General features: G+C 48.9%; 1 protein-coding gene across 1 annotated transcript in view; it reads right to left on the bottom strand.

The window, feature by feature from the left end:
• NUP210L (nucleoporin 210kDa like) overlaps positions 1 to 12,987 on the bottom strand; it is an 84,208-nt gene that overhangs the window by 57,257 nt on the left and 13,964 nt on the right. The window contains exons 11-13 of the mRNA XM_015411718.1: positions 12,105 to 12,237; positions 11,720 to 11,782; positions 10,355 to 10,534 (exon numbers count right to left, since the gene is read on the bottom strand). Coding sequence (XP_015267204.1) covers positions 10,355 to 10,534; positions 11,720 to 11,782; positions 12,105 to 12,237 — 376 coding nt within the window. The remainder of the gene's footprint in view (positions 1 to 10,354; positions 10,535 to 11,719; positions 11,783 to 12,104; positions 12,238 to 12,987) is intronic.

Below are 12,987 nucleotides of genomic sequence, written 5' to 3'. Positions count from 1 at the left end.
TAGACGACTGTTTTGAAGCGACCTTCGATGTCGATCTCGTCGGTATCGATGCTCCGGTATCGACGGCTGCACGTGAGGTAGAAGGTTGGTCCGCCATAGCAGAAGACGGGTGAAGAGCGGATTCTAACAGAGCGACCTTCAACCGTGCAGCACGGTTCTTCTTCGTCTGATTAGAAAATTTAGCACAATGCTTACAAGTATCTGCTCTGTGTGACTCGCCTAAGCAGAACAAACAAAGTTCATGGCCATCTGGAGGGGCCAATTTACTTCCACACTTCTTACAGCGGTTGAAAAAGCCCCACTTCTGACTCTTCTTCTTTTTCTTTTCCATACGGTGGGAAGAGACAAATGCCGGGGAAAAGTGAAGAGGGAAGGGGGGGGGGAAGGCCCGAAGGCCTGAGGAGATTCCCCTCAGGAAAGCAAAAGCTCTCTCTCTTTTTTTTTTTTTTTTTTTTTTAAAAATACTGAAGTAAAGAAATTAAAACGGAGGACGATCCTAAGAAACAAGGAAAAAAGGTAAAGGCCCGAAGGCAGTAACAGCTATCCGGTCAGGAGGAAAGGCAAGAAGGTCCTTTCAACGCGGCGGTAGAAAGAGAACTGGCGGGATCTGCGCGCCCGTCCCTCTGGGCATGCGTGCTGGGGTTCTTGCGCATGCTCAGTGGGACCCGCGCGAAAATCCTTTGAAACATAGCTTGCTACAGCACCGGTTGGGTCAGCGCAGGCGCACTAAACCCATTGGTGTGAAGCACAGAGACCACGAAGAAGATCAATCAGTTACCATAAAACATCTAAAAACGGTTCGTTAAAACCAATGCAATATTAAACTGCCTGCAGAATTGTTTTGGTATCATAGAGATGGTGTTTCCACATTCCATAAATTGTCTAAATGCTCAGCTCACTGATCTTTCTCAGAATAATTGGCAGGCCCAGGCTGTCAGTAGCAAACCAAGGGCCAGGCTCTGTAGATTTCAATTGTTATTGATAGTGGGTGTTATTGATAGTCCCTTCTCCCTTCCTGCCTTTTTGCTTTATGTCACTTATAGTTTTGATTTCTGGCATGCTGATCTGATTTGGTCTTTCCTTGGGATCAGTGATGCAGGCATGTGGCCGCTTATGAAACCGCATTAGAGACTGCGAGCCCCAACTGTGGGTATTGCGGAAAATGGCTTTACCGTGCCCCCGATCAACAGTGGACTCTGCTGCCTAGGGAGCCGTTGAGCTCCCCCTCGCTTGTGGATTTTAAGTGACGCCTGGACCAACAGGTATCCTGGACGCACTAGGCTGCTCCAGCATTGAACACCGTGACTGACTAATAAAACAACTGTTCTGTTTTTGGGACTGTGGGTGGAGAAATGCCACCTAGGAGGAAACTATCAAACTTCAGGTAGGCCTCCTCATTCCCCCTCCCCTCCTGTCTCCAACCAGTAATCTGAGGGCAACTCCCTAGAGAGGACAGGAAATCTATCAAGGTTATGTGATCTGCCCCAGAATGCTGCAGGAGGGAGAGCCAGTTCCTGGGCGGCCGGGAACTGCTGTTTATATTATGGAGTTTTCTGGGCAGGAAGCCAGTCCTGCCCAGAAAAAAAATTACTCAGCGCCCCCCTGGAAATCGACCTTCAAGAAGTGGATAAAAAGATGCAGTGACAAATTTGCATAGTAAAGAAAGATGTCCCCCTCATGGATCACTGCCTTGTCGTGGCGAGGGGGCTTGCGTGGTTCGATGAAGCTGTGGGCTATGCCGCGGAGGGCCACCCAAGACGGACAGGCCACAGCAGAGAACTCAGACCAAGCGTGATCCCCTGGAGAAGGAAATAGCAACCCACTCCAGTATTTTTGCCAAGAAAACCCCATGGACAGTATCAAAAGGCTAAAAGATATGACGCCGGAAGATGAGCCCCTCAGCGTTATTTTGTTTCTTCTGTTCACTTCTGATGTGCCTGTATATAGTTGAGAGTTTTAAATAAGTCCTTTGATTGTTGAAGGAGTGAAGCTTCTCTGTACTATGTAGTCCCCCCAGCTGCTTGGAAACACGAGCAGTGGGTCAGGGGGTCCCCTAGGGAGGAGAACAAGTTGTAAAATGGCCAGTTGCCAACCCTCCAGGGGAGACCCAAGGAATCATGGGAAGCCCTGGGGGAGGTTCCTCGGGACGCCGGAGGGAGGTTAGGAGGCTGTTCTGCCTAACCAGAGCCCAAGACAGGGATGGTGGTGGCAGCAGGACCCGGAGGCAGTAGAGTTGCCAGGTCAGGCCAAGAAGGGGTGGGCAGAGCGGGGCCCGCCAGCTGACGCAGGCCCAGTCCACCACAGTGGTCGAAGCAAACAGGGTGGGGGAGCAGAAAAGAATACGTGTTCAGATCCTCAGCCTCACAGTTACCTGACTCGCGATGTTCCCTCTGAGCTGAGTTAGTGTGAACTAGCTCAGCTTTTTAGCCTCCGGCTCACCCATTTTTGTCTCAGCTCAGGACGGATGGCTCCAGAGAAAACTAATTTAATGCAGTAGCCAAATGGCTCCCTCACAACTTTCATGCCAGTAGCTCACAAAGTAGAATTTTTGCTCACAAGACTCCACAGCTTGGAGGGAGCATTGAGTACTCTAACAGAGTAGTCTTCGTTTAATGAAAATGGGGACTATGGTCATTGAGGTGGGCCAGCCCACTAACGCGATACTCCCCATTTCCCCATACATCCGTAATGTTATAACTTAGCAGGCATTGCTAATTTAAAAAAAACCCCACAAGGTCTCATTGTGCTTGGCTGTAGTGATGGAAGAACGTTACCGGAGACCAGGCAATGCAGTCCGGCTGCTCCACATTTTAGCAATACACTTGTGGCCATTCAAACCCCGCCCCTGTATTGTGAGACATGAAGACAGAAGTATCAGAGTCGAACACCTAACTGAGATGGTTTCACCGATAGTAAAATTGCAGAAGGGCAGGTGACACCTCTTGCTGTGCCACTCATTCCTTCCAGCAGGAACAGGGGGAGCGGTCCCGTTGATATCCGGCTCCTGGTCTTGGGTTTCTATGTAACTCCCATGGAAGCTTCCTGCAGAGCCTAGAACCAGGGAAATTAACCATATGAAGTGCTGGATTCTGCAGAGGAACTGTGGGCACAGCAACCTCTCCCCTACCCCCGGAAAGACAGGTTGCTTACCTGTAACTGGTGATCTTCGAGTGGTCATCTGTGCATTCACACCCATGGGATCTAGTGCGCACGCGCTGGATCGATCGGTGCTGTAGCAAGCTCTTTTAACGGATTTTCGTGCCCAGACCTCAGGCATGCGCAGGGACCCCACCGCGCATGCCCAGAGGGGTGGGCGCAGGCATCCCACCAGTTCCTTCAAACCGCCGCAAATCAACCCCTATTGAAAATGTAGAAGCTGACAGCAGCGGGGAAGGAGGACGGGTGGTGTGAATGCACAGATGACCACTTGAAGATCCCGAGTTACAGGTAAGCAACCTGTCTATCTTCGACGTGGTCTCTGTGCTTCGCACCCATGGGAGATTAGTGGGCAGTGGCCTACCTGGAGGAGGGTGCTGGCAGGTCCTTTACTGCGTAGCTGATGACAGAATGTGATGTCCCATGTTGGTTGTTACGGACGTCTAGGGCATAGTGCCTGATGAAGGTGTTAGGCGTGGCCCATGTAATGGCTTTGCAAATGTCCGTCAGGGGAATTCCCTGGAGGAAGGCAGTGGAAGTCGCGACAGCTCTGGTAGAATGAGCCCTGATAGGGCCAGGCAATTAGGTAGCAGAGATGGATGAGCGATTAGGTAGCAGAGATGGATGAGCCCCGCAATCCACTTTGACAGCCACTGAGCCGTGATGCGAGTCCCCAGCCTTGCTGGTGCATAAGAGACAAACAGTTGGGAGTCTTGTCTCGTTGGGTGTGTTCTATTGAGGTAGAACAGGAGAGCCCACTTCACGTCCAAAGTGTTTAAGAGTCTGTCCTCTGCGGATGTTGGAGTTGGGAGGAAGACCTCCGCCTGCAGGTGGAACACTGACACCACCTTCGGCAGGAAGGAAATGTCCGGTACGAGGCGGACTCCATCTGGCAAAAACGACAGGTAAGGCATATCGTGTTGGAAAGCCAATATTTCTCCCACTCGCCTAGCTGAGGTGACAGCAATTAAAAAGGCCATTTTCCATGCTAGAAGTTTGAGGTTGCATGTTGCGAGCGGCTCAAAGGGCTTCCTCGTGAGCTGGCGGAGAACTAGAGGAAGGTCCCAGGGAATGCCTGGAGTTTTGACAGGAGGGTAGAGATGCAATAAACCTTTTAAAAAACGTTTTGAAAGCGGATGGGAAAACAGTGTGCATTTGTCAACTTGAACATCGTAGGCCGAAAGGGCGGCCAAATAACCTCATAGCGATGAATGGGAAAGTCCCGAGTCACCTAGGGAGAGGAGGAATTGGAAAACTCTTCGTTATGCTTAGAACCAAATGTGTGTATGTGTTATCTTAATGGATAGGGTGCCTCTCTTTGTCTAAGCTAGACTGAAGGTCAAAGAAGACGGGGACGGCAAAGGATGAGATGGTTAGACAGTGTCATAGATGCAATGAACATGAAATTGAGCCAACTTCAGAGGACGGCGGAAGACAGGAAGGCCTGGTGTGATCTGGTCCATGGGGTCGCGAAGAGTCGGACTCGACTGTGCGACTGAACAACAACAAGGCTCTTCTCTGTGACTCTTCCTCCTCCTGTCCCCTTTGCGTTCTCTCTTCTCACAGAACAGTAATGTGCAGGATGCATTTGCAGATCTCTCCAGTGGAGTCATACCACCTTACCTACTCACACACAGAGCTGGATGAGCTGGACATTTGTAATACAGAAAAGTGTTCTTTAGATCAGGTTTCTCTCTCTTCTTTCTACTACAGAAATGGATGTGAACCCAAGTCTACCTCAATAAAAGCTAAGTTTTATCTTTTTGCAATATCCTTACTTAAAGTCTATTTATTGCAGTTGTTTCCACACTTTCTCGGCAACTTTGTTGTGCTAACAATATATATGCATGAAGTGATATGGTAGGGGCAGAAAATAAAATGAGATCATCTCACTGATAAGTTGGACAGCAATGTTGAGTCCTCAATACCACGAGCAGAGAGTTTCTTTATGTACAAGAAGTAGTCACGGGATCACACAAGTCACAAAGAAAATAGTTGTGAGAGTTATTACAGGATGCATGTTGACATGGAAAACATCAGAATGATTTTTTAAAATAAATGCATAATGTTAACGGGTAATACATTTTCTCCCACAGCCCCACTTGCTTTTGTCAGCTTTTTAAAAATGTCCCTTTACAGTCCATTTGCAGAATAGAATGACATAGATTTCTGTTACCTTGAATTTGTCGACTTCTGCCTTCGAACACGTTGCGTGGTAAGACAGCACCTGACCCGGAACAAATTAGGGGGAAATTGTCACAGGTAAGAAACTGAAATTCTATATACACTTAAAGCTGCCTACAGAAAGACTATATGTTAAATGGTTTAATTAATATTTACGCATCATGTATTATCCTTTATTTATTACAGCTAATCACAGAGTGCCTGCTTAGAAACCTTAGGCAGTAAATAAGTAATGTTGCAGACGATATTATAGCTCTAAGATGTTTCTGTGACATTTAGAAAAGGAAGAAATCAAAGAAAAAGAATTGTGTTTTTTTTATATACATTATCTCAATAACTGGCTTTTTTGGGGTATGATTTCCAAGGTGCGTCAACATCAGCAAGTTCGTTTTCCCATCCTGCACCACCTACATATGGTAGCCATTCAACAGGATGCTTCGGAAATGCCAAGAGTACAGTTCAAAAGGCATGTTCAGAAATGCAAATTGTTAAAGGCATACTTTAACAAGGGGATAAAGAAAAGGAAGACGATCAAAACAAGGGAGATGGCTGGAAGGCCGTGGAATTAGTGATTCTTCACTGCATAGTACGGCGGAGATACAGAAGAAAATTCTGCAGCTATTGTGCATGCCCAAAAAGCAAATGCACCCTTTTGTAACTTTGGTCCTTGCAGCTGTTTGATGTTATGCACCACAGGGTGATATTCTAGCAAGAGGACAGGAAAGTTTGGGAAGACAGTGCTTGCCTCTGAGTATCTCTACACAGTGAAATTCACCTGTTCGATGGCTTCCTTCTGCAGTACGACAGACACCTCTTCTAGGAGAGGTGGGGAAGAGAGTGTGATGACAACTACTGGAGTGACGGGGTTCTGGTTGAATTGAATATGATAGCCCTGAGTTACAATGGACAGCACCCATTGGTTCGAGGTGATGCAACGCCAGGCAGAAAGGAAGGGTGACAGACATGTTTGAACTGACTCGGTAGGAGGGAAGTCAAAAGCCCTGCTTGGAGGACCTTGGTTGTTTGGTGCGTGAGGGTTGTTGTCCAGTTCCAAACTTAGGCTTTTCAAAGGTAGGTCTTTGACCACCGGAAGCTGTACATGGCCTCCATTGCCTATCTGGAGACTGACGATTTGGAGTGCGTCTCTGCCAGGGCCTAGACCAGGTGCGAGGGCGATATTGTTGCCTCGTAGAAGGTGACACCCCTAGAGCGCGAGATGCCTTTATGCTCTTATCAGTATCCTGGAGCATGGTATCGGTCATGCTGTTAAAAAGGCCAAGGCCATCAAAAGAGAGGTCTTCGACATATGGCCTAGTATCTTGAGGAAGATTGGTATTGCAGAGCCAGGTGTGTCTCCTCACAGCGATAGCTGAGGCCATTGTTCTGGAGGAAGCCTCTAAAGCATGTTTGGACGTGTTGAGCTGCTGCTTCGAAAGGACTATGCCTTCCTTCTGAATAACCCTAGCCGCTTGAAGCTTGTCTTCCGGGAGGTGGGTTAGGAGGTCGGAGAATCTTTCCCACAGAGTATATTGATATCTGTTCATGCAGGCTAGGTAGTTAGTGGTTTTGACCCCTAACGCACCCGTGGAGTAGAAACGTCTCCCGAATGCATCTAATTTCCTACTTTCCCTGTCAGAGGGTGCCGAGTGTGATTGTTTCGACTTGGACGAGGATGTGACGACTACCGAATTTGGTTGAGGGTGGAAAATAAAAATTCGGCACCTGTCTCCTGGACTCTGTACATGTGGTCCAGACGTCTTGTCGACACCGGGGCTGAAGACGACTTTTCTCATGGGGCCTTGATAGCTTGCAAGAGGACTGCGGACATGCGGAGTGCAGTGGTAGTGGAGGTATCCAGTTGCACAATATCATAAACAGGATCAGTAACCTGTGGCTGTTGTTGTACCACAGAAAGGCCGAGAGAGTGGGCCATTCATTTAACAAGGTCAGCATAAGAAGTAAGATTCTCGGATGGTGATATAGGGAAGTCCTCCGCGACCGCCTGGTTCGATGACTTGTGGTCAGGGGAGGTTTAAATCTCCGAAGCCTCTGAGTCAGATTCTTCATCTCCAGAGTCAGAGCAGCCCTGTTCTGGTATTTGTACTGGAGTAGCTTCGGGTTGACTAGTTAAAACTTTTGGTGGAACGATTTGGGGGGTGGCAGAACCCAGAGGTTCCACTTGATGGTGAGAAGGGTCTTCAGCCGGAGGTCAAGACAGCGATGCTGAAGGTCTTGATTTATGGGGTGACCTTTATCTGTGAGCAGAGTAGGTCGAATGCCATAGAGGTATCTCAGTTGGCGGTGATCCCACGACATCGGTGGTGGTGGGGAATCAAGACTCTAGGGGATCGATTTCTAGACCGATCACGTCTCGGAGACAAAGGAATGTGCCGTCCTTGTGAACGGTCTCTCAAAACTTGCTCATCGATATCGACTGTATTGCCATGCAGGCATGGAGGGTGACGCTGCATGCTAGAATGAATGTGTCGATTCTGACCAGCATCGACGTCGGGAGCTTCCAAAAACGTCGATGTTGACGATGGAGAAGGAGAGAGGGAAATCTCTGCACCAGTGGTGTGACTTAGGAGTTCCACATTCTCGATGTCGGAGTAAAGACGCTCCAGTTGTTGAATAGGAGAGTCCAAAATTTGAATGGTAGATATTGGTGGAGGAGTGTGGGTGTCTGATATCGATGGAGCAGGCGGCACTATAGGGCCATCAGCCAGTGCAGACTCCGCTACCTTCACCTTCTTCGCCGCTTTGAGGGGCTTGGAGGAACCCTTTTTTGTGGACTTCTCCTTACTTGCCTTGGGTCTCTTCTTCACTGGTGTTGAGGCGGAGGATTGCGCCTTCGATACCGGAGGCTTCGGCGTCGATTGGACGATATCAGAAGCAGACCCCGATACCGGAGCCGTCGAGGTTGAAGGTCTCTCAGAGTCCATCGTTGTGGTAGGATTTAGAGCGGATTCTAGGAGCGCGACTTTAAGGCGAGCAGCTCGGTTTTTCCGGGTTTGATTGGAAAATCTTGCACAGTGCTGGCACGAGTCAGATCTGTGAGACTCCCCCAAACAAAAAATACAGAGAGTGTGGCGGTCAGGCAGTGCGAGTTTACTACCGCAAGGTTGACATCAGTTAAAAAAGCCCCACTTTTTCTCCATAGAATATAAAAGTAGTGGAGAAAGAAGGGGGGGGGTAAAGGCCGGAGGCCAAGCTGAGGTAATTCCCTCTCAGGAAAAATAAAGGTGGGTTTTTTTGTAGGTTGGGTAACACAAAAAAAGGATAGAAGAACGAGGAAAAAATTCTAAGAGCCGTGAGGCAAAAAGTCAAACTAACGAACCGATCCGACCGACGGTGGTGGTAAGAAAGGAACTGGCGGGATGTCCGCGCCCATCACTCTGGGCATGAAAATCCGTTAAAAGAGCTTGCTACAGCACCGATCAACCCAGCGCGTGCGCACTAGATCCCATGGGTGTGAAGCACAGAGACCACGTCGAAAATCATCCCCATACTCACTTGAACAAGGCAGCGGTGTAGATGTCCTGAAGTCATCTGGGTTTATCATAAGCAGGTGGGGAGTGTAGAGCTCCTCTGAGCCTGGTGCGGGCAGATTTTCTTTGTTCTGATTTGGCTCGTAGAACTTAATTTTAAGGCACACATACCCTGGTCCTCCGGAAGGATGCGATCCAGCAAATCAAAATGAGAGCACTTAACTGGCAAGTTGCCCGAGCGGTCACTGTGAGCAATTACGTGTTTGTAGTCCTGCCTCATCGCTTTCAACTTCGTTCTGCACTCTGTCGCAGATCTCTTGTGGCCCAGGGCGCGCATCTGCTTAGAGATTTCCTCGAACACATCAATGTTTTTGTGGCTGGCAGCAAGGGCTTGCGAGCAGATCCAAAGTTTCCCCTTTGTGCCATGAGACACCCCTCACACCAGATGGCTTGCTGATGGATGACATGACCCAGCTTCTCTCCACAGAATAGAACAAGGCGATGATGGACACAGGAGGAGGCTGGAGCTGTTACTTGCTAATGGCGGTTGCCGTTCACACTGCTGTCTTCCTCCTACACTTCAATCCTCCTCATTCTAATTTTCCCGCTGCTCTGTCCGCTAAGCCTGATTGGTCAACATGTGGCTATTCCCCCATTGATTGGCTAGTCTGCAAGTGGGATTCTCTTACCTGCCATCACAATGCATACTCTCCCGGGACTCTGACCCACACCGTGTCTGTCGCCATGACATATTGCCACTGGATTCCTGCCAGAAAATGTTGGAGGCAGCCTTTCCAGCCACGATTGAGAACTAAGCAACCCATAGCAAATCACATCTCCCTGCCCTGTTTCGGTAACTACAACAGAAATGTTTCAGCCCTTGTAAGACTCCACTGGTCACGTCACCTGAGGGCCAATGTGGTCGGATGTGCCTAAAAAATACCAAGGGTTTGCATTCCGCTGCCTCATCATTGTGCTGTAACGCGAACAGTGGTTTGTTTTTTTGTTTTTGTTTTTAAAGGACCAATGATCGATAGGCAAAGTTAAGTCATCAGTGCCACCAACTGTGAACATCGTTTACTGTTGGTTGCTCATTGTAAAGCACGTTTGGTCATTAGTCACCAAGGAAGTTAGGGCATGCAGCACATTGGCATGGAAACATGGGCGTGTAAAGAGGAGGGCGTTACATGGCTTAAACGCGAGGCGACCTCAAAAATGCAGGTTCAAGAAGATGCGGGGGAAACTGGAAGAAGATGCGGGTCAAGCTGTGGGTGCGAGGCAACTAGTGGGAAATTGAACAATATACCCGGGGAAAACAGAAGACCCAGGGCGGAACAAGTACTTTTGTGGAATCAGTCTGGGCTTTTCTCTCTTCCTTTGACTGCAACCTGAACCTACTTTAATAAATGTAAGTTTACCTTTTTTGCAATATACTTCTTGGGAGATTTATTTACTGCACTCAGTATCACACTTCTATCACTGGGCAAAACTCCGCTACATTAACCAAATATCCCAACAGAAAGTACCTGCGAGAAGACAATGACTTTCCCCGTGTCTTCATTCACAGCCCGAATAGTCCCCTGTATGGTGGCAGCGCCCACGGCCCTGGCGGTGACCTGCCCGAGTCCATTAACCGTGGCCACGGTCTGGTTACTGATTGAGAAGTGAATGAGGGACTGCGGCTGTGGGCCGCCTTCTGACATCACCTGCCGTGGGATGCAAATGCACACACAGGAAGTTCATTTATTAATTTATTTACAACATTTCTGTGCCGCCTCTTCAGAGTCCTGCTCAATGCGGCTTATAATTAAAAACAGAAGCGGCGTAAAAACAAATCCATAAAACAAAAGCAGGCGGTAAAAAAAAAAAAAGCCCCTCATTAAAAGCCTGGATAAAAATATGCGTTTTGACCTGGTGCCTAAAAGAAAGTAAAGCAGGTGCCTGGCGAACCTCAAGGAGGGGGAGGGGGTTAACAGGGGCAGGGTGCCACCACAGAGAATGCCCTGTCTCTAGTCGCCAGCCGCCTCACCTCTGAAGGCAGGGGCAGAGGGAGCAGGGCTTGAGAGACAGATCTTCACTGCTGGGCTGGAGAGTATGGGAGGAGACAGCCATTAGCTGTTCAGGTCCTTGAAGGTAAGAACCGATACTCTGGATTGTGCCTGGAAACAGGCGGGTAACCACTGCAGACCTTTCAGCACAGGGGTGATACGTTCCCTGTAACCTGACAGCAGCTGGGCTACTGCATTTTCAAAGGCAGGGGTGGAAGAACAAGACACAAAGCACCCCAGGTCTAGACATCCCCTGGGATACAAATGGGATACAAATGTCCCAGTGCTCACCCTACTCTGTTAGGGATTGGTCCCTGGACACGTTTCCTTTGGCCAGATGGTAAGCCTGGGCCAGCACACTGTTTCTCTAAGCTAGGAGTCACATGCATCTCTTTAATACGCTGCCCAGGGTTCTTGTGAGCACTGCTTCCCAACACGGCACCTGCCCCATGTTTCAGGAAAGTGGCACGGCCCTTGCCTGGTCGGGCTTGAGGTGGGCAGGTGGTTCCCACCTTGAAACAGCTGCCGCCGGAGGAACCTGAGATGCAAGCCTCATGATGGGTGGAAGTCAATTACTTTTTTGGTTGAGGGTAATTGCAAATGCAGCTCTCCATGAGCCATGGAATGAGTGCTGCTTCCACCGGGACCTGCAGGCTTCTTGATGTTAGGAAGAGACAGGGAAAGCAGGTAGCTGGACACTGAGCATTTGGCCCCCGGTTTTGGAAGCCACTTTTCATAGGCTCCAACCCCATGGAGCATTACATTTAGAAAGTGAGAGACAGAGAGCAAGGTCAGGGAGAGAAGGAGACAGACAACAGGCAGATTTAACCATTCTTAATTTACCTGCATCATGTTATGTGGAATGAGGGTCATTTTCTTTGGGATGAGTTTGAATGGTGGAAAGACCTGCCACGGACAACAGAAACAAAGTTTGTGATTCACGGTTGTCTTAACCAAAACCAGGCTATAACAACAAAACTTAAAAGAGGACATTGGAGCAACATATCTTTTGATTCAGCAGTGTCTTCTAAAAAACAAGGTCAGATTCCAGCTTTACAGAAGGACATCAGGAAGCCGTCTGGGAACTCGGTTGTTTCATACAAAAATTCTCATCCCTATTACTTTTACAACATTTTCCCCCCAAGCTGCTTTTGGACAGTATTTCTGAGGGGAAAAGGCTTTCCTAAGAGGCCACAATGAGCACACACAAACAGCTGGGGTTTCTCACCTCCACCTTCCGAGGGGCGGATGTGAATTTGGTTCCTGTCTTGTCCCAGGCCGTGGCCACCAGAGTCGTTTGTCCCACAGCCACGGCTCGGAGCAAGTAGACTTCAGAATATTCACCCACTTCCTCCATCAGCCTGCAAGAAAAAGCACTTGTTGGTTTTGTTTGAAGAGCAAGATTAGAATCCGGTAGCACCATAAAGACCAACAAGATTTCCAGGGTATAAGCTTTCGAGAATCAAAACTCCCTTCGTCAGATATCTGTGGGTTTGTTTAGCGAGTCAAATATTTTGCGTTGCTTCTTCCACTGTGGTTCAGGCCTTCGATCATGTACATGCAAACACTTTTTGCTAACACTATTACAACTTTTTTAGATGCAACGGGTGTTTGCAGGGAGGGAAGAGGGCAGGGCATGGCCTGATCTCATCAGATCTTGGAAGCAGGGTCAGTACTCAGAAGAGGGACCGCCAAGGAAGGCTCTGCAGAGGAAGGCAATGGGAAAGAACCTCTGCTTCTCACTGGCCTTGAAAGCCATGCTTCCTTCCCTGTGCACCTGCCCGTCAAAGGGTACGAAACTGCATTGGGGTCTTCGGCCCTCCACCCATAGAATTCCCTGTTCTTGGACAGCTGCTCCTGCTGAGGACGCAACAGTCCTCCCTACCATGGGGAGATGCTGTGCTTGTTTCCTTTCTTCCTGCCCTTATTCCGGTTTGTGCCCGTGAGGGAAGCAGGATGATGTCAGTGAGGTGTGCCACTGTTGGGGAAGACTGGGCAGATGGCTTCCATGTGTGGCACAGGGGCACTATCACCACGCCATCCTGTGACTCGTGTGTTGGTGGTGTCACTGTGGCTTCTAGTGCTGTGCTCTCAGCTCCTCAGAGCTGTTT

Source organism: Gekko japonicus, unplaced genomic scaffold (assembly GCF_001447785.1).
Source record: "Gekko japonicus isolate JY-2015 unplaced genomic scaffold, Gekko_japonicus_V1.1 scaffold175, whole genome shotgun sequence".
In the NCBI taxonomy this organism is placed as follows: Eukaryota; Metazoa; Chordata; class Lepidosauria; order Squamata; family Gekkonidae; genus Gekko; species Gekko japonicus.
This window is presented reverse-complemented; position numbering and strand designations above follow the sequence as displayed.